The sequence below is a fragment of the Sorex araneus genome, chromosome 3 (genome assembly GCF_027595985.1).
Source record: "Sorex araneus isolate mSorAra2 chromosome 3, mSorAra2.pri, whole genome shotgun sequence".
NCBI classification, from domain to species: domain Eukaryota; kingdom Metazoa; phylum Chordata; class Mammalia; order Eulipotyphla; family Soricidae; genus Sorex; species Sorex araneus.
The window spans coordinates 198,378,875-198,405,012 of NC_073304.1; the positions used below are offsets into that span (position 1 = coordinate 198,378,875).

Here is a 26,138-nt window from a genome sequence, read left to right on the forward strand (position 1 = left end):
CTCAGTTCTTGTCCAGAGTGATCATTCCCAACTATCATTGTCATAGTGGTCCCTTCTCTATCCTAACTTCTCCCTCCTACCCCCTACCCCCCATCTTGTGGCAAGCTTCTAACCATGGACCAGTCCTCCATGGCTCTTGTTTCTGCCATCCTTGGGTATCAGTCTCATACCCTCCTAAACATCCTTTTCAAGGCTGATGTTAAGCCTCCTTCTTCCTAATCGCGGCAATTTATCTTCTGTTTCTTGTTTTCTAGGAAGCTGGGGCCCAGAGCTGCCCCTTCCTCAGGGAGGCCACTCACCTGGCATGTGGACCATGCGGCAGTTACAATTCTCCACGATGTAGCGGGTCTCACAGTCAATCCGACAGGCGGTGATACTGTAAACAGGAAAGAAGTCGAGTCCCATCTCTGAGGACCGGCATTCCCCCCACGGAGGGGGCAGATAAGTGAGCTGCAAGACAGGAAGAGCAGATGCAGCAATGAGTCCTGGCGCATCCTCACAACGGACCCACAGCTCACCACTCACTGACCCGGTCCACACACACGGAGCCTCTTCCACTCGGCAACATGAAGTGGATGGGCCTCCCAGGCCCTCTGTATCTCTCCCAAGTGTGTCTCCCTCTCTCTTGCAGTTCCCACCGAGGCTGATCTCTGGAGTCTCACCCTCCCCCCGAAGGCATGACTTCCCCTCTGCAGCACCTGGTCACCTTCTGCATCTTGGAACAATTTGGGAAGGACCCAGCTAGAGCCGCCCCTCCCCTTGTGGCCTGGGACTTTGAGATCCCAGCCCTAGAACCACAGGAGGAAACTGCGATGAGACCCAGGAGGAAATGTGTTTTCCATCATGACTGCTATTCATTGTATTATTAATTTAAAAAAAATAATGCTGGGTTTTGAGTCCAGGGGCTTCCCACATGCATAACAGGGTCTCTGTTCCTGAGCTCCCTCCAGCCCGTAATCACTGTTAATTCATGTTTCTTGGCCCTGACTCAGGCAACTCCAGGTCGTGCTGTGGACGATGTCTCTGGGGGAAGAGATCACTCTTATTTATAGGGTTTCAGTGAATATAAAGTGCTCGAATGTTCTAATATCAGGGTGCTTGTCTCCTGGACCGACAGGCACTTGGGGTGGCTAAGCTCTGTCGAGGGGTTTAATCCCAAACTAAAGTCTTCTACACGTACCCTATTGATTGCTTTCCCCCAAAATTGAAGAACATGCAATAAAAATTTACATATCCTCAGAACACAGTTCAGCAAACTAAAAAAAAAAACAAAACATGTGTACACCGTATGACCGCCACTTCAATCAACAAATCGCACCAGAAAGTTCCATCCTGTTGCTTTCTCATCAGCCCCCTACCTGCCCAGGCAATCACCGGAAAGGACTCGCTGTCTCTGCCTGACAGTGGCTGGCTTTGCCCATTCACAAACCAGGGGACTCTATGGCCTGGAGCTTCTTTGGCTCCAACAATGGGTGAATCGGCTCATTCCCTTTTATTAAAGCTGACTGGGGTTTCAGCGTCATCTGCATGTGCTACCGCCTCGAGGCTCTCCATTAGGGGAAGAAGGCTACTTGGCCCACTGCAAATTTTTCATAGATATGAAAATACCCCGACTAGCATTTACATAAAAGTCATTTCGTGAGCATATATTTCAATTTTCCTTGGATATAAGGCTAGGAGTATCACAAGATCAATTTAGACAATGTAAGAAACTGTTGCAAGGTTTGTAGAACTATTTTGTACTGTGAGGGTACCAGATTTTATTCCCTTTGCCAGTGGAGAGTTTTGATCCCTTCACTTCCTTGAAAATATTTTATTTTGTTAAATATTTAAACGTTGAGTCATTTTTTTCGGCGAGAGAAATAGTAGGGGGCTAAGGCACTTGCCTTATATTGACTAGTCAATTCTGACTTGAATCCTGTCACTGCATATGGTGTCTTGAGCACTGCCAGGAGTGATCCCTGAGCACAGAGCCAGGAATAATACCCCCCACAACCCCCTAAAACTTATTATTCCCGTAGGTGTATTGTTGTAAGTCATTGTGTCCTTATTTGTGGCTCTCTGGTCACTGATTACATAGAAACACAATTTTTTTTTACGGATTATGTTTTTCTTTTCTTTTTTTTTTAACTTTTTATTAAATCACCATGTGGAAAGTTACAAAGTTCTCAGGTTTATGTCTCAGTTATACAATATTCAAACACCCATCCCTTCACCAGTGCCCATATTCCACCACCAAAAACCCCAGTATACCCTCTGCCCCCACCCCCTAACCCCTACTGTATAACTAATGAATTTCACTTCATTTTCTCTTTACCTTGATTACATTCCATAATTCAACACAAAACTCACTATAGTTGTTGGAGTTTCCACCCAAGAGAGACAGACCTACTACCAAGGAAGCATTTGATAATTAGTTTTCCATTGCTGGAAATGAAGAGATATGTATCCCCACTGCTACAAGTACATAACTCTTTTTTTTCCTTTTTCCTTTTCCCTTTTTTTCCCCCCCTCATCCCCCTTCCTCATAGTATGGTGTATGCCACGCCGCGTCGGCCAGCGTGGGGCTTTTGCTTAGTTCACAGTCCAGAGAGGTGGCTGCTACATTAATAACCTTCAATATTTCAACAAAAACTTACTGTTATTATTTGGAGTTCCCCCCCCCCCCCAGTCAGACCTGTTCAAAAGGAACCGTTTCACATTGCTGACAATTATAAATGTCAAGTCCACGCGGTTTTGGATTTCTGTATAAAGTCCAGGGAAAATTCTGCCAGAAATTGCATAGCCCAGCTCACAGTCCCAGTGCATTGCTGTAAGAAGTCTCTGGAATCAAAGTCTTTAGGCGCAGAGGGTCCGCTTCACGCTCAGTGGCTCTGGATTTATCTGGGCTGAGGGTGTGCCGGTTACGTCCCCTTCCCATGAGTTCCTGGGAGCCCCAAGAGTAAAAACCGAATACCTCTGGGTTTGGAGTCTTAGAAGATGGCGCCTGCCACGTGGGTGCCGCCAATCCGCCGTTTTCCGTGCAGGAAGACAGGGTGGGGAGGAAAAAATCCACCCCCTGGCAGCACAGAGTTGTAGCCCAGTTCGCAGTCCCAGTGCTATTAGATGCTGCGCTGGATGCCCGAATGTGTTAGATCTCTGGAATCAAAGTCTTTAGGCGCAGAGGGTCCCAGAAACACAATTTTCATGTATGGTCTTTTGTGACAGGTCTTTTGTCTACTAGAGCAACTTTAAAAAAAAGTTTTATATGATTGAGACGGAAGAATTCGTCGTACATTCTTTTTCAGATGCATATCCAGAAAGAAAGAGAAAAATATTTTCCATTCCTCTTACAGTTTGTGACTTACTCCTTCACGCTCTTTTCTTCCCTCTTTTCTAAGTGAAGAAAATTAGTTTTAATCGAAAGAAACTTGAAGAGGTGTGAGGAGAGAGATATACATATTCAAGAGAGAACATGGCCTTGTCCAGAGTGGGAAAGCAGAGGAGAGAAAGAGACGTATGTTCAAGAGAGAACATGGGCTTCCCCAGAGCAGTAAAAGCCTCCTTTATTTTCTTAATGGCATACATTTCCCCTGCGTTTAAAATCAAGATTATTACGATATAATTTGTGTACAATAAATACATCCATTTTGACATGCAATTCAACGAGTTTACAAATGTTTGCAGCCTTTTAAGGACCCTCCTAATCGGGGTAGAGAACATCTCCATTAAACCCCCAAATATCCCCAACTACAGTTTCTCCCCTCCTCGAACAACTGACGTGTTCTCTCTCATAAGAGCTGTTTTTTCCTGCTCTTGAGTTTTCCCCCCCACTTTTTATTAAATAACTGTGATTTACAGCATTATTCATAGTTGAATTTTAGACACAATATTGCAGCACAGATGCCCCAAGTGTCAACTAACTTCCCTCCACCAATGTTCCCCGGCTCCCTCCCCTCTCCCCTCCACCTTTACTCTCCCTCCCCCAGCCCCTAACCCCCAGCCCTCCCCCCACCCCAGTCTGCCCTCTCAACAGGCTACCAAGTTTCCTTGTTCAAGTTTGGGTCTCTTGATTTCAGTGTTGTTGACTCTGTGGTTTGGACCTTTGCTGCTCTTGAGTTTTATATGAATAGCACCATGCAGTGTATGCTCTTTTGTGTCTGGTTTCTTTATCTCAGAGTCAGGTTTGGGAGACTCATTCATACCCTTGTGTGTATCAGTAGTGTATTGCTTTTTTAATACTGAATGGTCTTTTAAAAATAGTCGTTACTCTTTATCTCCTTTTCCTGCTGGCGAGAAACTTGAGTATCATATTGAAAAGAGCAGATAAGAGAGGACATGGGCTCCTTGCTTCCTAAGATCCCTGGATCCTGAGGAGAAAGGTTTATTCTTTTACCATTAAGTGTGGGAGGCCTATATTTTTCTTAAGAGGCCCCTATAAGTAGAAATTCTTTTCAAGTTTGCTGAGTTTCCGTCTCTAATGAGCACTGACTTTTGGTAGACACGTTTTCAGTGACTGTTGATATGACCACATGATTTTTCTCCTTTATTCTTTCATTCCAGCCAATTAATGAAAACTGGCGCAATAACACAGCAGGTAGGGCCTTGCAGGCTGCTGAGGATGTGATTCCTTCCTCCTTCTCAGAGAGCCTGGCAAGCCAACAAGTGTATCCAACCCGCATGGCAAAGCCTGGCAAGCTATATGTGGCGTATTCCATATGCCAAAAACAGTAACAAGTCTCACAATGGAGACGTTAGTGGTGCCCGCTCAAACAATTCGATGAATAATGGAAGGACAGTGCTACAGTGCTATTCTTTCATTGGATGCATAGATACCACTTTATATTCTGGAGACAACCCCACTGGAGCATAATTCGTATTTTTAATTCATTTAATTAAAATATTTCTTATATGTTGTTGCATTCAATTTGCTGCATTTTGTGGAAGATTTTTGTATTTGTCCTCATAAGAGTTTATGTATTTTTTTTTCTTATGATGTTCTTACCAGGTTTTGGTATTTGTCATTGTGCTAATCTCATAAAAGACTTATAAAGTACTTTCTATTTCTGTTAAGCTGGTGCATATTTTGGTATCCTTCCTGTCTTAAATGTTTGATCATTTGTATCACTTGTAGTCCTGTTGATCTTCGAGTTGCTCCAGTGGGCACCAGTAACGTCTCCATTTGTCCCTGTCACATGCTAGTGCAGCCCAATGATATCTGCTTGCTCCAGGAACAGGAAGAGCCTCAAATCATTCATTCAGGGATTTGATGAAGAATCTGACCATCTAATTGGTGGGCGGCCATGAGGTCTTCTGACGTCCAGTGGAATCCAGTCAGTAACAGCTCTAGTCCAGCGGTCGTCTCTGAATCGCATTACATGACAGGCCCATCTGATTTTTGTTGCCTTGGCAAACGAGATAGCATCCCTGATTTTTGACTGTTGACGGAGGTCAGAACTCTGGATTCCTTCTCTCACTTGAGTGAGATGTGATATTCTCAGCATAGCTCTTTCGATTCCTCTTTGGGATACCCGAATAGCATTCTCATCCTGTTTGCATAGGGCCCAGGTCTCCGAGGCATATGTTAGTGCAGGAAGAAGGGTGGAATCGAAAAGATGTGCCCAGAATCGGAGGTTCTTCGCTCTCTTAACCACTTCTTTGATGCTCTTGAAGGCATTCCATGCTGCTCTCTTCCTCCTGCGCAGTTCTGGCACCAAGTCGTTCCTCATGCTGATTTCTCGACCCAGGTACACATAGCTGCTGCATTCGGAGATGTTCGTTCTTTTGAGAGCAAATGGAGCTTCAGGGACCAGTTCGTTTTTCATGAACATAGTCTTGTTGAGATTCAGCTGCAATCCAACCTTTCCACACTCGTGGTTGAAGTCGGCCAGCATTTGTGCCGTTTGGCTAATGTTCGGTGTTATGAAAACGATGTCATCAGCAAAGCAGAGGTGGTGTAATTGCCGACCATCTATCTTCACTCCCATTCCTTCCCACTCCAGTCATCACATGATGTTCTTGAGGGCGGCACTGAAGAGTTTCGGTGAAATGGTATCACCCTGCCGCACCCCTCTCTTTACATCCAAGATCACTTCCTTATAGAATGGTGAGACCTTGGTGGTGAATCCACAATACAGCTCGAGGAGGATTTAGACATACTGAGTTTGAACGCTCTGTTTGGCCAGGGCTTCGATGACCGCCTCAGTCTCAACAGAATCGAAGGCCTTCTTTAAGTCGATGAATGTTAGACAGAGCGGCATCTTGAACTCTTGAGAAACTTCAATGAGTTTGGATATGATCTATCGTGCTGAATCCCCTTCGAAACCCGGCTTGCTCGCATGGTTGTTCTTTGTCTAGTGTTCTGCCTATTCTATTCAGAATAACACGATGTGTGAAAACACAAAAAAGAAAGAGGAAGGGCAAAGGTGACACCACACTGGGGAGTTTGAAGGCGATGATGTGGCAGGCGAAGGAAGGAACGGAGGCAAGATGGTTGGTCTCAATCGCAGTTTATTCCATTCCCATCTCCATTCTCCTCTGATTCTCCTCCTGCTTCTTCCTCTCCCATCCTACTTCATTCTCCTTCTCTGGATCTCCCTTGGAACTCGCCCCCTGCCTCCTCATACAGCCTGTTAAATCCCTCCGCCTCCAGGGGCCAGGGCTTACACATAGATGTGGTTACAATCAATAGGGGGTAAAGTTCTATCCCTCAGGGGGTGCTTTCACTAGGACAGAATCTCTTTCAGCAGGACATCTGCCCAAGAGCAGAATCCCCTGGGTGTGTTTCCCCTCTCTTTGTCCAACTAACATATAAGTATTCATATTATAAATCATTTTGTATGGACATAGCAAGAGACGCATTAAGCTTATAGAATTGCTCTCCGGGGGTTCACCTCGATCTCAGACTACAGCGCTCAGGCCAGATTAGTCTTTCCTATCCCTAGCAGGGCCCTAGTCTCGTCGTTGATTTTTGGATCATGACATGACATGTCCATGACCAAGCTCTTAACATATAGTTAAGCATTAGCCGCTTTGGCCAGGCCCATCTCGATGCCAGGGTAGCACATAACTCACCGCTTGCCTGGGTCCATCCTGTCCCTCGTCGGGACCCCACTTTTGGGGGTGCTAGGAAGCAAGGACAGCTGAGGCTTAAGTCCAGAAAGCAGATGCCCGGGAGTGAATAATATTTGAAGCCAATTAAATCCCATGTTACCAAAGCATATATTATTTTTTTTTGCTTTTTGGGTCATACCCAGCGATGCTCAGAGGTTACTCCTGGCTTTGCACTCAGGAATTGCTCCTGGCAGTGCCTGGGGGACCACATGGGATGCCGGGGATCGAACCCAGGTTGGCCGCGTGCAAGGCAAATGCCCTACCCGCTGTGCTATCGCTCTGGCCCCAACCAAAGCATATTAATAAATGTCTTTCTTTGTCCACACAAAAAGGATATTGTTTTAAAGTAAACTATTCAAAAGACATAAGAGAGGAGAAAGACAATATTAACTTACAATATAAGTACACTGTCCTAGCAAGGTCTGACCTTACAAATTAACAGAGTTTGATTAGAGGAAGAGCAGATAAACTGGTAGAAGTGGTTACAGATAAACAAAGGAATGGGAGTGACTTGGGAGCACTTTGATGGGTGTGACTGATAAACCTAAGCTCCTAGTGGCAAGGGGAGCAGGACAAACCAGTGATATCCAACAACACAAGTGAACAATTTGTAGATGACAGACAGCAGGCAGATTGGGCGATAGTTGCCAATGTCGTGGATGTCTCCCTTCTTGTACAACAGAACGGTCCTACTGGTTTTCCACTGAGATGGAACCTTGCATTCAGACAGGTAGTGTGTGAAGAGTCGGGCCAGTGTATTGATGAGTACTGGCGGCAGATTCTTCAGGTGTTCAGGTCTGGCCCTGTCCGGACCAGGTGCTGTTTGCATCTTTACCAACAAAATGGCATGTCGGATTTTAGAAGGGAGAATATTGGGAACGACATATCCATCCTGCAGAATTTGGTATGTGGGCAGGTGGACATGGCTGTCAAAGAGATCCGAGTAGAAGTCGTGAATAATCCTCTCCATTGCCTTTCTGGAGGATGTGATTGATCCATCGGGATGTCGGAGGGCAGTCATCTTGGTCTTGTAGTTGGCAAAGGACAGGTGAGCGTTGCGAATACTTCTCCTGGCTTCTGCTGCACTAGCCAACACTAGCCAACACTGCTGCTCTTCTCTCTTTGAGGTCTTCCTTTATCACATCTCTGCACAGCTTTGTGAGTTCGGACATTAGCTTGTGGTTGCCTGAGGCTCTCGGCAAACCATGTTGACGAATGAGCTCGAGAGTTTCCGAAGACAGGTGTCTGTTTGTGGCTTTCTCACTCTCAGCATTCTTCACACAGACTGAAGGTGCTGAACCAGTTGATCGTATTCCTCATCGATGTTGTCAAGGATGGCATCTTCCCATGTTGCTGCAATAGTGCCAAAGAGCTCCCAGTTGGTGGTCATTCTGGGAGTTGAAATAAAAAAAATTAAATAAAAGTTGCACCAACTTCCAACTACGATGAAGAAATTGAGAGGTTCTACATGGAACTGGAGAAGTTCTATAAAGAAGATCACACCTTCTACAAGATCATTGTTGGTGACTTTAATGCCAAAATAGGTCTGAGAAGGTCGCACGAAGAACTCCACATTGGGACACATGGCCTAGAATGGAACGATCAGGGTGAGAGACTGTCTGTATTCATCATGTCGACCAAGACCATCCATGGTAACTCACAGTTCCAGAAGGCCAAATCTAACGCTGGATATCGGAGTCTCCCGGTGGACAGTTCCACAATGAAACTGACCACATCATATTCAATCGAAGGTTTTGCCTGACCGATGTCGCTGTTGTCCCAAAATTCCAAACGGGATTGGACCACTGTCTCCTTCATGCGAAATTCTACTTCACAGAGCAGGGAGAAAAGTCTGCAAAATTAAGTCTAAGAAATGTTTGATAGAATTCACAAATGAAGACTTTTGGACTTGGTGATTGTGCGCGTAGATGTATGTATAGGTCTTGAATTAAAAATTTAGTTTCTAAAATAGATTTAGAGACAACATTTTTTTCTCCTTGTGCTTAGTTTTGGTAAGCTTTTTTTCAAGGATTTTTTGTCCATATTATATAAATTTAAAAAATTTTTAGCATAAAGTTGCATATACAATCCCTGACCAATGTTTTAAATGCCTATAGAATCCATAGCAATATCCCCTCTTTCATTCTAGATATTGATAATAAATTTTTCTCTGTTTCAGTACTTCCCTAACTTCAAATTTAATTTTGTTTGGATCAGAAAAGATACTCTGCATGGCTTCAGTCCTTCCAGTTTATTAAGATTTGTTATATGGTCTGGCAGAGAGCACCTTGGTGAATGCCTGTGTGTTCTTAAAGTATGTGTATTCTGTTATTGTTGGTGCAGAGGCAATCATTCTTCCTTCCTTCCTTCCTTCCTTCCTTCCTTCCTTCCTTCCTTCCTTCCTTCCTTCCTTCCTTCCTTCCTTCCTTCCTTCCTTCCTTCCTTCCTTCCTTCCTTCCTTTCTTCCTTCCTTCCTTTCTTTTTTTTTTTGGGTCACACCCGGCGATGCACAGGGGTTACTCCTGGCTCTGCACTCAGGAATTACCCCTGGCGGTGCTCAGGGGACCATATGGGATGCTGGGATTCGAACCCGGGTTGGTCGCGTGCAAGGCAAACGCCCTACCCGCTGTGCTATCACTCTAGCCCCCTTCTTTCTTTCTTTCTTTCTTTCTTTCTTTCTTTCTTTCTTTCTTTCTTTCTTTCTTTCTTTCTTTCTTTCTTTCTTTCTTTCTTTCTTTCTTTCTTTCTTTCTTTCTTTCTTTCTTTCTTTCTTTCTTTCTCTCTTTCTTTCTCTCTCTCTCTTTCTTTCTTTTGCTTTTACTCAATTTTTAGTTAATTTTTTTAAGTGTTGCTAGTTTATTCTTTCTGATAATCTCTGTTTTTTCACTGGAAAGATGAATTCATTTGCATTTCACTTAAATGTTGATATGTTTGATTTTGAAGTCTACCATCTTGCTCTTTATTTCCTAATTCATTTCTTCTTTATTTTTTGTGGCCTTGCTTGACATTTTTTTTTTTTAAATTGAACCACCATGAAAAAAGTTATAAAGCTTTCAGGTTAAAGTCTCAGTCATACAATGATCAAACACCCATCCCTTCACCAGTGCACATGTTCAACCACCAAGAACCCCAGTATGCCTCCCATCCCACCGCCCACCCTGCCTGTGTGGCTAATGATCTTCACTTTACTCTCTCTCTTTACTTTGATTGCATTCAATATTTCAACAGAAAACTCACTATTATTATTTGGAATTTCCCCCCAACAATTAGTCCTGCTGAAAAGGCATCATTTGATAATTTGTTTTCCATTGCTGAGAATGAAGAGTGTATGAGGTTGTGCTGCCGCAACAGTGGCCGCATGGTTTTGGATTTCTGGTATTTTAGTAATTGAGTCCAGAGAAATTTCTGCCAGAAGTCATGTCACTGTAAGCTCGTACCTCTGGTTAGTGGGCTCTATAAGATGGCAGCCGCCACGCCGCTGCCTCCTGAAGGAAAGGCCAAGAGAGAAAAATCTTTCCCCTCCTGGGGCGGCATGGGGCCGTAGCTCAGTTCACAGTCTAGAGGCATTTCTGCAAGAAGCCGCTGGGTGCTGAAAGTAGTTAGTAGGCCTCTGGATCATGGTCTTTTAGGAGTGGAGGAGTCGTTTTTGTGCGGCCACTTGGGGTCTAGTCACCTAATTCATTTCTTTTCTTTTCTTTTCTTTCTTTCTTTCTTTCTTTCTTTCTTTCTTTCTTTCTTTCTTTCTTTCTTTCTTTCTTTCTTTCTTTCTTTCTTTCTTTCTTTCTTTCTTTCTTTCTTTCTTTCTTTCTTTCTTTCTTTCTTTCTTTCTTTTTTGCGTCACACCCAGCGTTGCACAGGGGTCACTCCTGGCTCATGCACTCAGGAATTACCCCTGGCGGCGCTCAGGGGACCATATGGAATGCTGGGATTCGAACCTGGGTCGGCTGTGTGCAAGGCAAATGCCCTACCCGCTGTGCTATCACTCCAGCCCTACCTAATTCATTTCTAATGCCTTTTCCTTCTTTGTTCTCTTCTACCTTAACCCTTTTAGATTAATTGAGTTTTGTTGTAGCAAAACAAAACAAATGCCCTCTATTTGTTTTTGATTTGTATCTCATTTGATTATTATTTTCAGTTGTTTCTTACAGATTTATAATATGCATTCTTAACTTACACATTCTACTTTAAATTAATACTCAACCACTTCATATATAATTCAATATCCATTTTTCCTGTCCTTTATGCTATTGTTGTCACGTCTTACTTTTACACCTGCTATAAATCCTCTATTATTTTTGCCTTTAATAGCCCATTGACTTTTAAAGAAGTTAAGAAAAATATTTATCTGCACATATACCATTTCACTCTTCATTATTCTTTTCGGCATATTTGCATTTCCATTTGATGATATGTCAGGTTTAAGAACGCTCCTCAATAGTACTTATAGTACAGATTGACTTAGGTTTTCGCTTAGGTTCTCGCTTTTCATTTATCTGTAAAATGTCTGAGCCCTGGCATTGTTGTTGAAATGCATTTTGACTGCTCCCAGAACTCCAGGTTGGTAAGTGTTTTAGCATTTCAAAGATGTCCAGTAGCTACTGGCCTCTGCTATTTTTCTCCCTCTCTTCTTTTTTTTTTTTGCATTTTGGGTCACACCCAGTGATGCACAGGGGTCACTCCTGGCTCTGCACTCAGGAATTACCTCTGGCAGTGCTCAGGGGACCATATGGGATGCTGGAAATTGAACCCAGGTCGGTTGCATGCAAGGCAAATGCCCTATCCACTGTGCTATAGCTCCAGCCCCTGGCCTCTGCTATTTCTGATGGGAAATAGTCATCATTTTTTCATTAATCTGTATGAATTGTGGCCTGTTTCTCTCTAATATTATGATTTCTCTTTTATCTTCGGATTCAGTACCTTGATAATGCTACATCTCAAAGTTTTCTTTGTATTTATCCTGCTTGGGGACTGCTGAGATTCTTGGATTTCATGAGATTTCAAATTTTGGACTCATTTGAACCAATATTTTAAAGAATTGTTCTCTCTCTCTCTCTCTTTCTCCCTCTCTCTCTCTCCCCCCCCCCCCTCTCCTATTTCTGGGATGCTTTTTATTTTCTTTTTGGGTCACACCCGGCGATACACAGGGGTCACTCCTGGCTCTGCACTCAGGAATCACCCCTGGCGGTGCTCAGGGGACCATATGGGATGTTGGGAATCAAACCCGGGTCGGCTGTGTGCAAGGCAAATGCCCTACCTGCTGTGCTATCGCTCCAGCCCCTTTCTGAGATCCTTTATGTTTTGTTTTGCTTTGTTTTGGGGCCACACCTGGACTCTGTATGCCTATAGAAATTACTCCTGGAGGTGGTCGGGGGACTCTAAGGAATACCAGAGATTGAACCCAGGTAGGCCACCTACTAGGCCTACCCATTGTACTATCTCTTCAACCCCAAACTTGAACATCTTTGAATTCCAGCATGGACTATGTGGATCTGTTTTTCCTGATTGCTTATATATTTTTCTTTTTTCTTTTTTTTCTTTTTGGGTCACACCCAGCGATGCTCAGGGGTTACTCCTGGCTTTGCACTCAGGAATTACTCCTGGCGGTGCTTGGGGGACCATATGGGATGCCGGGGATCGAACCCGGGTCAGCATCGTGCAAGGCAAAAGCCCTACCTGCTGTGCTATCGCTCCGGCCCCTATTTTTCTTTTTATATTCCCTGTCTTCCTTCATCTATTTATTTTATTTATTCTATGCTAGAGGACCTAGTTACAGTTACTTTTAATTGTAAACTGAACATAATGAAAAAATGCTTCCCAGTGATTTTATATTAGTCTCATGCCATTGGATAGTACTGATTTCAGTTTCTTTTAAATTTTTTGGGGGGGTTTTGGGGCGGCCATATCTGGTGGTACTCAGGGCTTACTCCTGGGTCTGTGCTCAGAGATCACTCCTGGCACTGGGGATTGTGTGGTGCCAGGGATTGAACTGGGTTGGCCACATGCAAGGCAAGTGCCTTACCCATAGTACTGTCACTCTGGTCCCAGAATCCCATTTCTAATAGGCAGCTAAGCGAATGGCTAATTGCTCTGATCTTTGCAGGCACTGTTCAGACTGGATATATTCTAGGTCTACCCTCAGTCCTGAACCGCGTTACTAATCCCTGAAGAAGGACGCCTCAGATTCCACTGGGGTTTGGGGCGTCCCTCTGCTGTGGGTGGTGCTTCTTGTCAGCGGTAGCCGTTGGAATGCCGCTTGTCAGCTCAGCGCTTTCAAACGCAGTTTTCCTTCTGGGGTTCCTGGGGTTCTTCATCAGTATGAAGCTCAAGATGCAGCTGGGGATTTTAGGATGATTTATGTGAAAATGTGGGAACCACCATCTGTGACTTCCTCCTTTCTAGGATTTTCCTTTCCAACTTTCAATCTTTGGACACTCCAGCGCTCTGGCTTTGGAATCTTTAACTTAACTTGAAACAGCCTGCTGTTTTTTATTTGGGATCGCTTTGAACTGACGGGGTCGTCATGGGAAGGGCTTGTGCCTTTCAGCTGCGTGGTTGCCTTCCTGGAAGGTGGGACAATCCTGTCTCCGCCTGCTTGATTCACTCCTGTATTTGTGGTGCTGGAGACAGAACAGACGTCTCCCGCATGCAAGGCACGCGCTTTACCCAGAGCCACATCCAGACCCTCCGCCTGCATTAAGTCTCCCCCAGCACCATCCCATAATCATTCACAAATCTTTCTTGTGCGTTTATAATGGTAATTCGGGATGGGGGGGTGGTCTGACATAAGCTAACCCACTTTCACTGAGAGCAAATGTTTCTATATTTTATTTAACATTCAGAGGACCTCTTGGAAGTAGACACTCCTATTCTCATTCATTCAAGAGGAAACTGAGAATCGGGAAGCTTACATCATTTGTCCCCAGCAGTGGCAGAGTCTGTCTGTGAGCCTCGGAATTTCTGGCTCCAAGAAGGGCCAGAGGGAACCCTCCAAGGACACTTTCCAGAGCCCTTTGTTTTGTTTTTAGTCTATGGCTCCTCCGTCTTTCTCACAAAGTTTTTGCTTAACTTTGTGCTTCTGTAGAATTCAGGAGCAGACCGGGCATTTGCATACATTCTACATGTGACCTTGGCTGAGGCACCGTTCACCTCCAGACACGAGAGAGGATTTCTGGGGGGGTGGAACACTGGTGTTCTATGATTAGAATTGACCTACATAGGCTCACCTACACTTGCTCCATGCTGATGCATAAGTATAAGCAGGATATGGGAAGCAGCCATGTTTCACAGGGCTGGAGGGCGGGGATCTAAAGTACTCAAACATGGAGGTCGAGGGTCACTTTTTCCCCCTTCCACTGAAACAGGATCCCAGAGTGAGTGGGCACGAGTGGGGCTGGTAACGCTCTCGTCACAGGCTGCTCCCCTATTTTGGGCAAAGACTTGATTCACACAGCACAGCTGCCCTGTTGGGGCTGGCTCATCATTTGTTTTACCAGCTTCTCTCCGTGTGTGTGTGTGTGTGTGTGTGTGTGTGTGTGTGTGTAGGAAGCATTCCTGTGGTACTCGGAGGACCATGCAGTATTGGGAATCAACCCAGGGCTCCTGAATGCAAAGCATGCATTCTAGCCCTTTGAGCCGTTTCTCAGCACCCCCATCGGCTTTTCTGAAGCCTCATGCACCATGGCAGGTGGGGGTGGGGGATGAAGGGTGGGGGGGGAAGCCTGTGTGTACAGCGTGAGCTCTCGCTTACCAGCCAGAGAATCTGAAAGGAGGTTGGAGTATTTGTTTATCCTGGGCAAGAAAAGCCTCAGGGGGACCCCGAAGCGCTGTCTTCAAATATCTGAAGGGCTGTCTCAGGGAAGAGGAATTAGATTTGTTTTCTGGCCTCCCAAGGGAAGGATAGCTACAAGAAGAGTTGTAATGGCAAGCGAGGACGCGGAGGACATTACTGATACAGCAGGCACCGGGGGAGGTGGGTGTGTATGTCACCTCCCTTAATCCCAAAGGGGAGAGATTTGGGCACGACCTTCTAAGCTTTCGAGTTGGATTTAATGAGAAAGCCTCTGTCTCTAAGAGTGACTTTGCTATCATGGGGGGGCGAGGTGTAGGGTGGGGGTGGGGGGTGGTGGTTAAGCAGAAGCTTCGTAACTTCTGGGCTGGGAGAGGGAGAGAGATGGACGCAGAGGGCGCTGCTGTTGGATGCCATGACTTCCAAGTCTCTTGGAAGGGGGGGGGAGGGGATCATAGACCCTAACTCTGTTACTTACTCACTCCTGTTTGCAGTGCTGGGGATGGAACCCAGGCCCTCACACCCGCAAAGCAGGGGCTCTACCACTCTGCTGTATTGGGTTGTGTTCTCATAAGGGCCTTTCCCTGCAGTCCCTGGAGTGGGCAGGGGACTCCCTTAGGGATGTACCACTGACATTTATGTGCTGGGGCCACCAGGGCGGTGCCTGGCAGTGTACAAGGTGCCACGTGGCAAATGGCGAGTCCTGCCCAACTCAGACCTGCCAGTCAGGGTGCCAGCGGGCTCCTGGGCTCTGAGCTGGGACAGAGCTGGGGAGGGTGCCTATGTGGTGAGTGAAGCAGAGGAGGGGGCTGATGTTCTGCCCCCGGAGAAAGAAGACTGCGAAGTAAAGCCTTGAGAGTTTCTGTACTCCCTCACCAACTCATCATATTCCCTTCCTCTTTCTTCCTCCACGTCATGGCACGGAACTGGGGGCCTTTGGGTAACTGTTTCAATGTATGAACCAAAAAAACTTACTGCTAGAGCCAGGTGCATGCACACCTTTCAGCGCCCTACGCCCGTCCTGAGGCTAAGCCGACGCTCCAGCCCGCAGACGCCGCGCTGCGCCAGCAGGTGGCGCTGTGGTCAGAGGCGGGCCCCAGGTCCCCGGGCGGAGCTGCCCAGAGCAGGGCCCCTCGCCCAGGCCACTGGAGCTGCAGAGCAGGAGGACGCGCTAGTGGCCAGGGCGAGGGAGGGAGAGGGACAGAAACGCTGTCGGCTCCGCTGACACTCATGGGCCGCTCGCTCTCGTCCTCTTGGTGTCCTGCTCCAGGGACTGGACAGGACAGGACGCAACCGGGCGGACCTTGAGGTCCACCTGCGGGCTTCTTGCTGGCTTCCCCTCCTCTTCCTCGCCGGCCCGCGTTCCCGCCCCGCTGTCTGCCAGGAGGGTGATGATGAGGACGAACCCTCGGTGGACGCAGCTGGCCTCGCCCCACCGACTTACCTAAGGGGGGCTTGAAGCCGGAGGCCAGGACTCTGACCGCTACTGTCTGCAGGAGAAGCCCCCGGGGCCTCGCTGACCCCACCCTGCAATGCGAGCCTTTCGGCCCGGGTCCCTCCAGCCCATTTGCAGCCTTGGCCACATTTCCCAGTACCGTCGCTGCCCAGGTCCTGGCTCCCGGGGTGGCTGCTTTCCCCCCAGACTCTCCCCCATCAGGGCAGTTTTCCAGCCAGGCGCCACTGGGACATGAGCCCCCAAGGCCACCGGAGCCAGGGCCTCCACGGGAGCCTGATTCCCTCTGTGGACCCCATCCCCAGGCGGCTACAGGGCTCAGACAGTCGCCTGGATGACCCCAGGCAGCTCCCATGGTGGTGGTGGTGGTGGTGGTGGTGGTGGTGTGGGTTTGCTGGCACATTCTCTCTGTGAGCTCTGCCTGCAGTGGGCTGGAGGGAGAACCCAGAGGTTCTGACCTTCCTGAAAGTCTGGGTGGTGCTGGGGAACAGGTGTGTGTGTGTGTGTGTGTGTGTGTGTGTGTGTGTGTGTGTGTGTGTGTGTGGTGGGTAGGGGGGATGTTCTCTGTTCCTTTGTTGCCCAGGATGTCCAGGCCCCAAGTTGATTAAGCCCTTCTCATCTTCTCAACAAACAGCAAGAGGTTACAACTCCATTATACAGGTGGGAAAGTTCAGGCCTGGCCATAACTCTTCCTGGATCACAAATTACACTAATTCCAGGTCTCTCAGATGCCACAATTCCTACTTTCTTCTTCTTCTTTTTTTTTTAAATAGGATCTTGCAGGAGACAGAGAGATCCAGCAGCAGAAATGGTAATTACCTTACGTGAGGCTGACCTGGGTTCTACCCCTGGCACCCTATATGGTCCCCTGAGCCCCGTCCAGCTGAGTGCAAAGCCAGGGGTAAGCCCTGGGCATGGCTGGGTGTCACCCCCAAACATAATGAAAACAAAACTAGGAGCCTTCAAAGGCAACACAATGGGAAACTAATGTACACACAACTGAGTTGGGAGGGGGTGTTGAAAGGGAGGGGCTGTGGGCTGCTGGTGGGGTGGGACACTGGTGCGGGGGTGGTGGTAGAATTATAAGCATGAGAAACCATTACTTACAGTACTGGAAATCAATAATAATAACAAACAGGGCCCTGCTGAGCTGTGCCTGGGGTGTCTCGGGACCCCTCCTCTTGGCCCCTGGCAGGGCTGAGGCCTGGTGAGGCTGCACCTCCTGTCACCACTGGGCAGTGCTGTGCCAGGGATCAAACTCAGGTGCTCCCTCACGCAAGACCTGGGCCCCATCCCTTTCCACCATCTCCCCACCTTCCTGATTCCTTAAATAGCTCGATATTGAACAATGAGTGGGTCAGGAAGGAAATCAAGGAAGAAGTCAAAAGGTACCTAGAAACAAATGAGAATGAAGACACGAGCTTCCTGATTCCCTAGAGTGATTAGCAAAGTTTCCCGCGACCTTAGAACTTCTCCCTCCCCTTAATTCAAATTAACGCCACCCTGAAGTGTTTGTAGTTTAAAAAATCAAAGGGAGCTTCTGTGGGTACTGATGACTGGGAAGTCCAGAGTTTTATGACCACTTTTCTTGGCCCTGTAGTTGTTGGGTCAGCCCAGGGGGTTCGGGGTAAAAGGGCATGGGTGAGCACTGAAGACGGGGCTCAAGAAACCACCTGCCCGGAGGTTTCTTCATCCCGTTGGAATTCCTGGAACTTGCGCAGAGACTCCGACTCCCCCATTCCATCCCACCCCCTTCTCCAGAGCAAACTGCCCCATACGATGCCAGCAGCGCTGTGCTGGGTGTGACTTCTCTGGCCTCTTTAGAGACGCGTGACCCCCCGCCGGGAGCACCCCTAATAAGAAACCTGCTTTGGTTTCCTTTTCCTCTCAGCCCCAGTCTCTTTGTTCCTCCTACTAACCTTCCAGTAGTGACCCAAGTACCTCTTAGTAACACCTGGGCTTACAGTGCAGAATCTAAAGACCCACGCGAGGTCCCCGCCCCCGGTGTGGCTCTGGGGGAAGGAGTGACACCCTTGCTGAGCCCCCAAATAAGGGCTCCGTTTGACTAGAGAATTTTCGAGAAGCGTCAAAGGTTTGATCAACATGTTTTCCTCCTACAATCCAGGGGAGTGGGGGGAGTGGGTAGGCTGTTCCCAGGTAATCGGTCTGGTTTAAATATTTGGCTCCGAGCTTGCTTTTGTGTGTGTCTGGCTTTCCTTTCTGTGTTTCGAGAAACGGATTGAGATGAGGCCAAAGTGACCTGGCTCAGAGCCAGTGGGAAGCCACGCGCACGATGAGGAAAAAAATAAAAAATCCCTTTTGTGGTCTGTCAGAAAACATGGTAGGAAGCAGGGCGCAGCCGCACTCCTCCGAGGGCCACCGGGAAGGGCTCCGCCTGAGAGGTGGCCTGTGGGCGCAGGAACAGGGTTCTGGGATCTCCCCAATGGGCTTTTGATGAGGCGAGCTTTCCCCACAGCGGTTTATAGTCCCAGAAGGGACCAGGAGCTGAGCTGGAGAGGCGGGCCAAAGGGGCTCACTGCTCTGAGGGGTCGCCCTGGCCAAGGCCCCTCCTCCCAGCTGAGGGCCTGCCTCTGGGCCTGTCCTGTTCCTCTGCCCTCCCTGCCCCCTCCTGCCACCGGCACTGCTGAGGGTGTGGGGACTCACAGCCACAGCTGACAGCCAGTCCTGGGTGAGGTTACCTGACGCCTCAGACTCTCTGTCACCTTCTCGGCCAAGCAGAGCCGAGCGCCTGAAACTCACCGTGCTCCCTCAAGACATGGAGGAACCGCAGGCAAAGACGCGGCTGCTCAGTGTGTGTGTGTGTGTGTGTGTGTGTGTGTGTGTGTGTGTTTGTGTGTGTATGTGTATATATGTGGATGTGCGTATGTGTATGTGTGTATATGTGTATATATGTATGTGTATGTGTGTATCTGTGTGTATATGTGTATGTGTGTAGATATGTGTCTGTGTATATGTGTGTGTAGATATGAGTGTGTCTGTGTGTATGTGTGTGCATAGATATGTGTGTGTCTGTCTCTGTGTGCATAGATATGTGTGCGTCTGTGTGCATGTGTGTGGTGTGTGCGTATATATGTGTGTGTCTGTGTGCATGTGTGTGTGCGTAGATATGTGTGTGTCTGTGTGTATGTGTGTGTGTGCATAGATATGTGTGTGTGTATGTGTGTGTGTGTGTATACCTAGGGTTACCTCCATTCCCGGTGTCCGTCTGTGCTGGGCTCCTATGTGTCCTGCTGACACCCCTCATCCCACATCACCCTGGGATGTCAGGCCTGGGTGTTTGCACTTTGCCAGTGTTGGCCACATGCTTGTTGGAAGCAAAAACAAGTGACTGCTCTGCTTTCTCCCCGCCAGCCCGGAGCGAGAAGACAGTTGCAGACGCAGAGGGGCCACAGGCTGGGCCTCAGTGCTGAGGCACACTGGGCACACCTGGGCCCCGCTGTGCTAGCGAGGGGTTCTAGGACGACCTGGACCCTCTCTGAGCTGCCCTGTCCGGTCTGTGAGGGCAGACCCCAGAGGGCACCGTGCTCCTAACGCCTCCGACTGTGCCGTTTGGACCTCCCATTTCCTGCTACTGATGTAAGAACTCCACCTCGCCCACACCGGTCTTTGGAGCTGTGATTTGCACCTTGATGTTTTTATTGCATCCTGCAGAGTGATTTCTGTGTGTTTGCAAATGATGTGATTGTGCTCCTTTTAAACAATGCTAAAACTCACATGAAAACAAAAATCAAATGCACCGTTAGTCAGTAACAGAGCAGCACTGGGCTCTCTGGGGGTGCGTGGCCAGTGTGGAACCCCAGGCCCCCCCCTGCCCCCGCTCCTGCCCGGCTCCAGGGAGCATCTCGCTGGTGTGCATCCCACCAAGAGCACTGAAAGAGATTTGGCCACAGAGCATAGATGCAATTAGGGGATGGCTGGGTGGGTGGGTGGGCGTTGTGGGCATTTGCGAGATGGAACATAAGTTTCCCAGATCTCCCCAGGGGAAACAGCACATAAGATTCACTGAACATTTCCAGCCTACGGACTCCAGTTCAGCACATCATTCCCATTCCACACAGGAGCAAACACTGGGAACTTGCCCAGCATCTCCCAGTTAGAGAGTGGCAGAGGTTGGGTTCAAACCCACATTTTCCAGTTCCCAAGCTCCTGGGGTGGGGGTGGGGATGGGGTCAGGAGACATTCCAATTTTAATTTGGGGGCCACACCTGGCTGTGCTCAAGACTTCATCCTAGCTCTGTGCTAAGACTTACTCTTGGGTCCGCACTCAGGAATCACTCCCGGCGGGCCTTCGGGGACCATGTGGGATGCTGGGGATCAAACCTGGCTTGGCCATGCATGCGAGACAAGAGCCCTCCCCACTGCTCTGGCCCAAGACATCCTAGTCTTGGCCTGGCACTCACTCTGCTGAGCTCTTGAGGATACCTGAACCCTGGGGTATAGATGGCAGGTGGCTTATGAGGCAAATTGGGGACACCCTCCCCACTCTTCTTCCCAGGCACAGAGCAGACATTGCCAATGAGTCACAGATGTGGTCTTAGAAATTACCTAAACGTAGGGATGACATTATTTTGTCCTCTCTCCCCTTAGCACGAGGAGCTTGTCCTGGTTTTTCCCGGAGTTTAGGCTTACCCCAGTCTCACCCATCAAGGTGTTCCCGAATCTCTCCCATCCCTTTGTTTAGCTTGTAATCACTTCTCTATGCTCTCTTCCCAAAAACAGTTAATCCACTTTTCCTTAATCTGACTCTGCTAATTTGTAAGGTCAGACCTTCCTAGGATACTGAACATTATAACATTGCCTTTCTCCCTTCTTTATGCCTTTTGAATAATTTACTTTAAAGCTATGTCTTTTTTGTATAGACACAAGAAGACAATATTATGTTTTTGTAACTTGGGACTTAATTGGATCCGAATATTATTCCCTCCCAGGCATCTGCTTTCTCCACTTAAGCCTCAGTTGCCCTCAGTTCCTAGCACCCCAAAAGCAGGGTCCGACGAGGGACGGGACGGATCCAGGGCAAACGGTGAGTTATGTGCTACCCTGGCATCGAGATGGGCCTGGCCAAAGTGCCTAATTCTTAACTATAAGTTAAGAGCTTGATCATAGACAAATGCTGTCATGATCCAAAAGTAATGATGAGACTAGGACTCTGCTAGGGATAGGAAAGACTGATCTGGCCTGAGCACTGTAGTCTGATATCGAGATGGCCCTTGGAGAGCAATTTTATAAGCTTTAATGCATTTCTTATTGTGTCCATACAAAATGATTAATATTATGAATTCTTATATGTTTGCTGGCTGAGGAGAGGAGAAACACACTCATGGGACTCAGCCCTTGGGTGGATCTTCCTGCTGAAAGGGAGTCAGTCCTAGGAGAAGCATCCCCTGAGGGAAAGGAACCTCAACCCTATTGATGGTGACCACACCTATGTGTACGCCCCAAACCCTCATGCTGGGGGGATTTAACTAGGCTGTAAGAGTGGGTTGGGGGACCAGATCAAGGGATCCAGAGAAGATGCTGTAGATCCAGAGAGAGAGGATGGAGCTGGGAGTGCGGGAGATGAGAAAGATGGAAGATTGAATAAACGGTAACTAATCAGCAACCAGCTTGGTCCTCCTTCTTCCTTCGCCTGTCCTTGGCCAACGGCCGTCCCGATTCAGCCCATACACAGCGGTTCCAGAGCACCGAACTCGGGTGGTGAGACAGCTGCCCGGAGAGCCCTCGAGTGCACACGCCCGTCGGCGAGCTTTAGTTTTTTACACCTAAAGACTGTTGTTGGACTGAAAATGGCAATAAGAGTAAATGTTACTCTAAGAGTAAACATTAGGAGGATTCATCTGGAGAAGCCACCAACTGCACATTACTGAATGTTCTCAGAGACCAGATACAACGTATTTCCCACTATAAAAACATAAGGACTCCCCCTCAAGGATAACACTGTGACCTGCCCTCTGGCAAGGAGATAGCCCTGGCTGGCATCGGTGCCCCAGGAGGACTCGCTCAGGGTTTGGTGACGCCCCCGTCCTACACGGGGGTTATATGTGGAACTCTTTGCTGTGCTGGCTGAAATGAAGTGCGAGGAGTAGCTGAGGCAGCACTTCAAACAAGCAACCAAAATCAATTGAAAAAGTGAATTACCCATGGTTTGTTACTAATAATAAAATAATAAGGTTATACCTATGACAAAAAATGTCTGAGTGGGAGAGAATGTGACAAGAGTGGAAAATAGGAATTGTCTACACAAAAAAAATGCATTTAAAAACAATGATGAATTGCCCCACCTCAATATGACTTTCACTGGGGCCAACTGGCTCTTTTTTTTTTTTTATTTTCAATTGAGTCACCATGAGATACAGTTACAAAACTTTCATGCTTGAATTTCAGTCATACAATGATCAAACACCCATCCCTCCACCAGTGCACATTGTCCCCCCTCCCATGTCCTCAGTATTACCCCCCCTTCCCCACCCTCCCCCTGCCTCTATGGCAGACAATTTCCCCCATACTCTCTCTCTACTTTTGGGCATCATGGTTTGCAATATAGATACTGAGAGGCTATCACATTTGGCCCTTTCTCTACTTTCAGCACACACCTCCCATCCTGAACAATTCCTCCAACCATCATTGACTTAGTGATCTCTTCTTCATTCCAGCTGCTTTATCACCCAGATCACGAGGCAGGTTTCCAACAATGGAATAATACTCCTGGCCCTTTTGTCTACTGTCCTTGGGTGTCAGTCTCATATTATGTTATTTTATATTCTGCAAATGAGTGCAGTCCTTCTATGTCTGTCCCTGTCTTCCTGACTCATTTCACTTAGCATGACACTCTCCACGACCATCCACTTATAAGCAAATTTCAGGACTTCATATCTCATAACAGTTGCATAGTATACCATTGTGTAAATGTACCAAAGCTTCTTTAACCAGTCGTCTGTTCCCAGGCACTTGGGTTGTTTCCATACTCTGGCTATTGTGAACAGAGCGATTGGCTCTTGCATGCCTCTGGGGCTCTTCAGGAATCTTCCCAGCCTTAGTGTCATGTGGCAGATGGCTTCTGAAGTTTTACTTTCATTTATATTTCCTTCCTTCCTTCCTTCCTTCCTTCCTTCCTTCCTTCCTTCCTTCCTTCCTTCCTTCCTTCCTTCCTTCCTTCCTTCCTTCCTTCCTTCCTTCCTCCCTCCCTTCCTCACATTTTCCCATGCACTACCCACATGACCATCAGCCCACACATTCATCTACCAACACATCCATCCATCCACACACCTGCCCACATAATCACCCACCCATGTATCATTCATCTAACACATCTATCCATCCATTCTTCCTTTTCCCATCATTTCTTCCTTCTACCCACACATCTGGCCACCTACACATCCATCCATCCATCCATCCATCCATCCATCCATCCATCCATCTATCCAAACATCCATCTGTCCATCCATCCATCTTTCCACCCATCCATTTGTCCATTCAAAAGTTCATCTACCTATTCACCATACACTCACTTCCACACATCCAACAAACATGTATTAAACACCGAATCAGTTTCAGCATCAATCTAGGAACTGAGGCCCAGGAACCAAGGCCATAAAGACGACTGAAATGTGGTCCCTCTGCCCACAGGGCTTGCAGTCTGGGAGTAACAAATATGTAGGCAGTAAGGCAAGTGCTTCAGTGGGGTGACAAAGTGACCCAGTACAAAGTACAGGGGCTCTGAGTAGGGGTAAGCCAGGCCAATTCAGACCTGGGGAGGGGATCAGGAAGGAGTTTTACAGAGGGGGAGTCACCTTTGATCTGAGTCTAATGAGCTGTTCAATAGGCAAGCCAGGAGTACTCTAGGAGAAGGAGAGTCTGGGCAAAGGCACGAGGTCCAGAGGTCTGTCTGGGCAGGGAGCCTCAGCCGGCACAGCAGGCCCAAGGCTGAGTGTCGGGCTGGGAGGCAGAACAGTTATCTCTGATTGTCTCCGTGCTCCCGCTCACGCAACGCATACAGGTCACCAGGCCCTGCTAGTTCCCTCCTTCCCCTCCATGTCCCTATGTGTGCCAGCACATCTTGACAATCATATCCACACCCTGACACAATCTCCAGGGCAGGGGCTGTTGCTGCCAGCAGTGTGTCCTCAGCGAACTGCTGGGGTGGGAGATGTGTTGGTCCAAGCAGGGCGAGGGGAAGGGCTGCAGGGTGCAGGGGTGGTGGCAGCTCTCCCACAGGGATGAGCCTGGAGTCCACCAGCCTGGCCCCGCCCTGGACGGGCACAGCACTGCTCAGAATCCTGGCTCTTCAACCCTTCCTGCTCAGCTGGGCTATTGCTTTGTCTGTCTGTGTGTCTGTCTGTCCTTCACTGCCAGGGCCTAGGCAGTTTCTCTCCCTCCACTGTAGTGCTGCTGGGTCCTCATGACTCCCCCTTTCTTGGACTTACACTCTCACATCTGTGAGTTGCAACATGGCCTCATGGATTCCAGGCTGCATCTCGGCCCCAAAATTTCTTCTCTTTTTGGGGGGATATTTAAAAAAAATTAAATTCCTTAGTACAACTTCTAGCCTCCATCACCATCAAGAGAGAATTCAAAAGAGGCCAGTCAGACTGCCCTCCCTCTGTGCTGGAGGTCTCTGTACGGCTGCTCAACATGTGCACGGCACAACCCCAGGTCCTGCTTCAGAGAGAGCACTGAGCGTTCTCTAGCCATCGGCCTCTCGAGACTGTCTGCTTCAGCCCCATTCACTCTGAACCTCAGCCAGCCTTCCAGCCTCCATCTCAGTCTCCCCTGAAAACCCATCTCTCATACCACAGTGAATCTGATCCCTGATAGGGCACAGAACGACCCTGGTTTACCTTTGACTTTTACCCCCCCAGTGGCTCTATTTGGGTCCAGGGTGAGATATTCACTAGGAGGCCCCTTAAAGGGGGGCATACCTTGAGGCATTTGACTCCTAGCCCCGTGCAATCACCCACTTTCGTGTAACTGGGTGAGGGACAGGCTTGGGGCGTGGGGGAGGATTCACCCACTTCAGTGGCTTGTGCCCAGTCAGGGGCCATGAGAGAGTGGGTTGGGGTGTCGGGGGTTGGAACACAGGCCACGTCTCCCCAGCTCTGGGCTCCACATCTCCCCTGTCCCCAGCTAAAGCCACAGCATCCCCTGCCCGCCAAGTCCTGGAGCTGACTCAGAGCCTGAATGGCAGATTTCTGCTCCATCCTGCACCAAACTCCATGTCTCAGACCCGAGCAGGAAGCAGCAGGTGCTTTGGGGTCCCACATGACACGAGCTCCGGGCAGTTCTCATGTGAAGCCTCGAGGTGGGGGGCACCCTGGCTTCCCCCCAGTCAGCTGTGGCACCCCAACTCCTCCCGAGAGTCCTCAGAGGTGACACAGCTTCCTCCCTCTGGGTCTCCTTGTGGCAGTGACCCACAGTGGGGAGGCGACGGGAACCAGGCTCTGAGCAGACACACCTCCTCTGGGTTGTGACACAATGACAGAAACTCTGTCACTTCCAGCTGAGCTGAAGGTGGTCCAGCAGGAAAGCTCCCTCTGCACCAAGCAGAGACCATAAAATCCATCTTTTATGACCCGGTCTTGCAGGGTTGGGGTGGACATTTACAGGAAGAGAAAAAATTGTGTGGATTCTGGAAGGGCGAGAGGCAGCCCTGCAAGTTTATGCTTTGGGGCCACTTATGTCTCCGAGGTGAGGGTGAGTTTGGGGGCCCCCATCTTTCAAGTATGGCCCAGCACCAACCTGACCCGTTTAATGGGATCTCCCATAATTTCCCACTGAGGGGGCGCCTGC

At 48.3% G+C, this 26,138-nt stretch overlaps 1 protein-coding gene across 1 annotated transcript in view; it reads right to left on the reverse strand.

Moving 5' to 3' along the window:
- Positions 1-26,138, reverse strand: part of ASIC2 (acid sensing ion channel subunit 2) — a 274,000-nt gene that overhangs the window by 14,277 nt on the left and 233,585 nt on the right. The window contains exon 4 of the mRNA XM_055129921.1: positions 300-450. Within this exon, the coding sequence (XP_054985896.1) occupies positions 300-450 (151 nt within the window). The remainder of the gene's footprint in view (positions 1-299; positions 451-26,138) is intronic.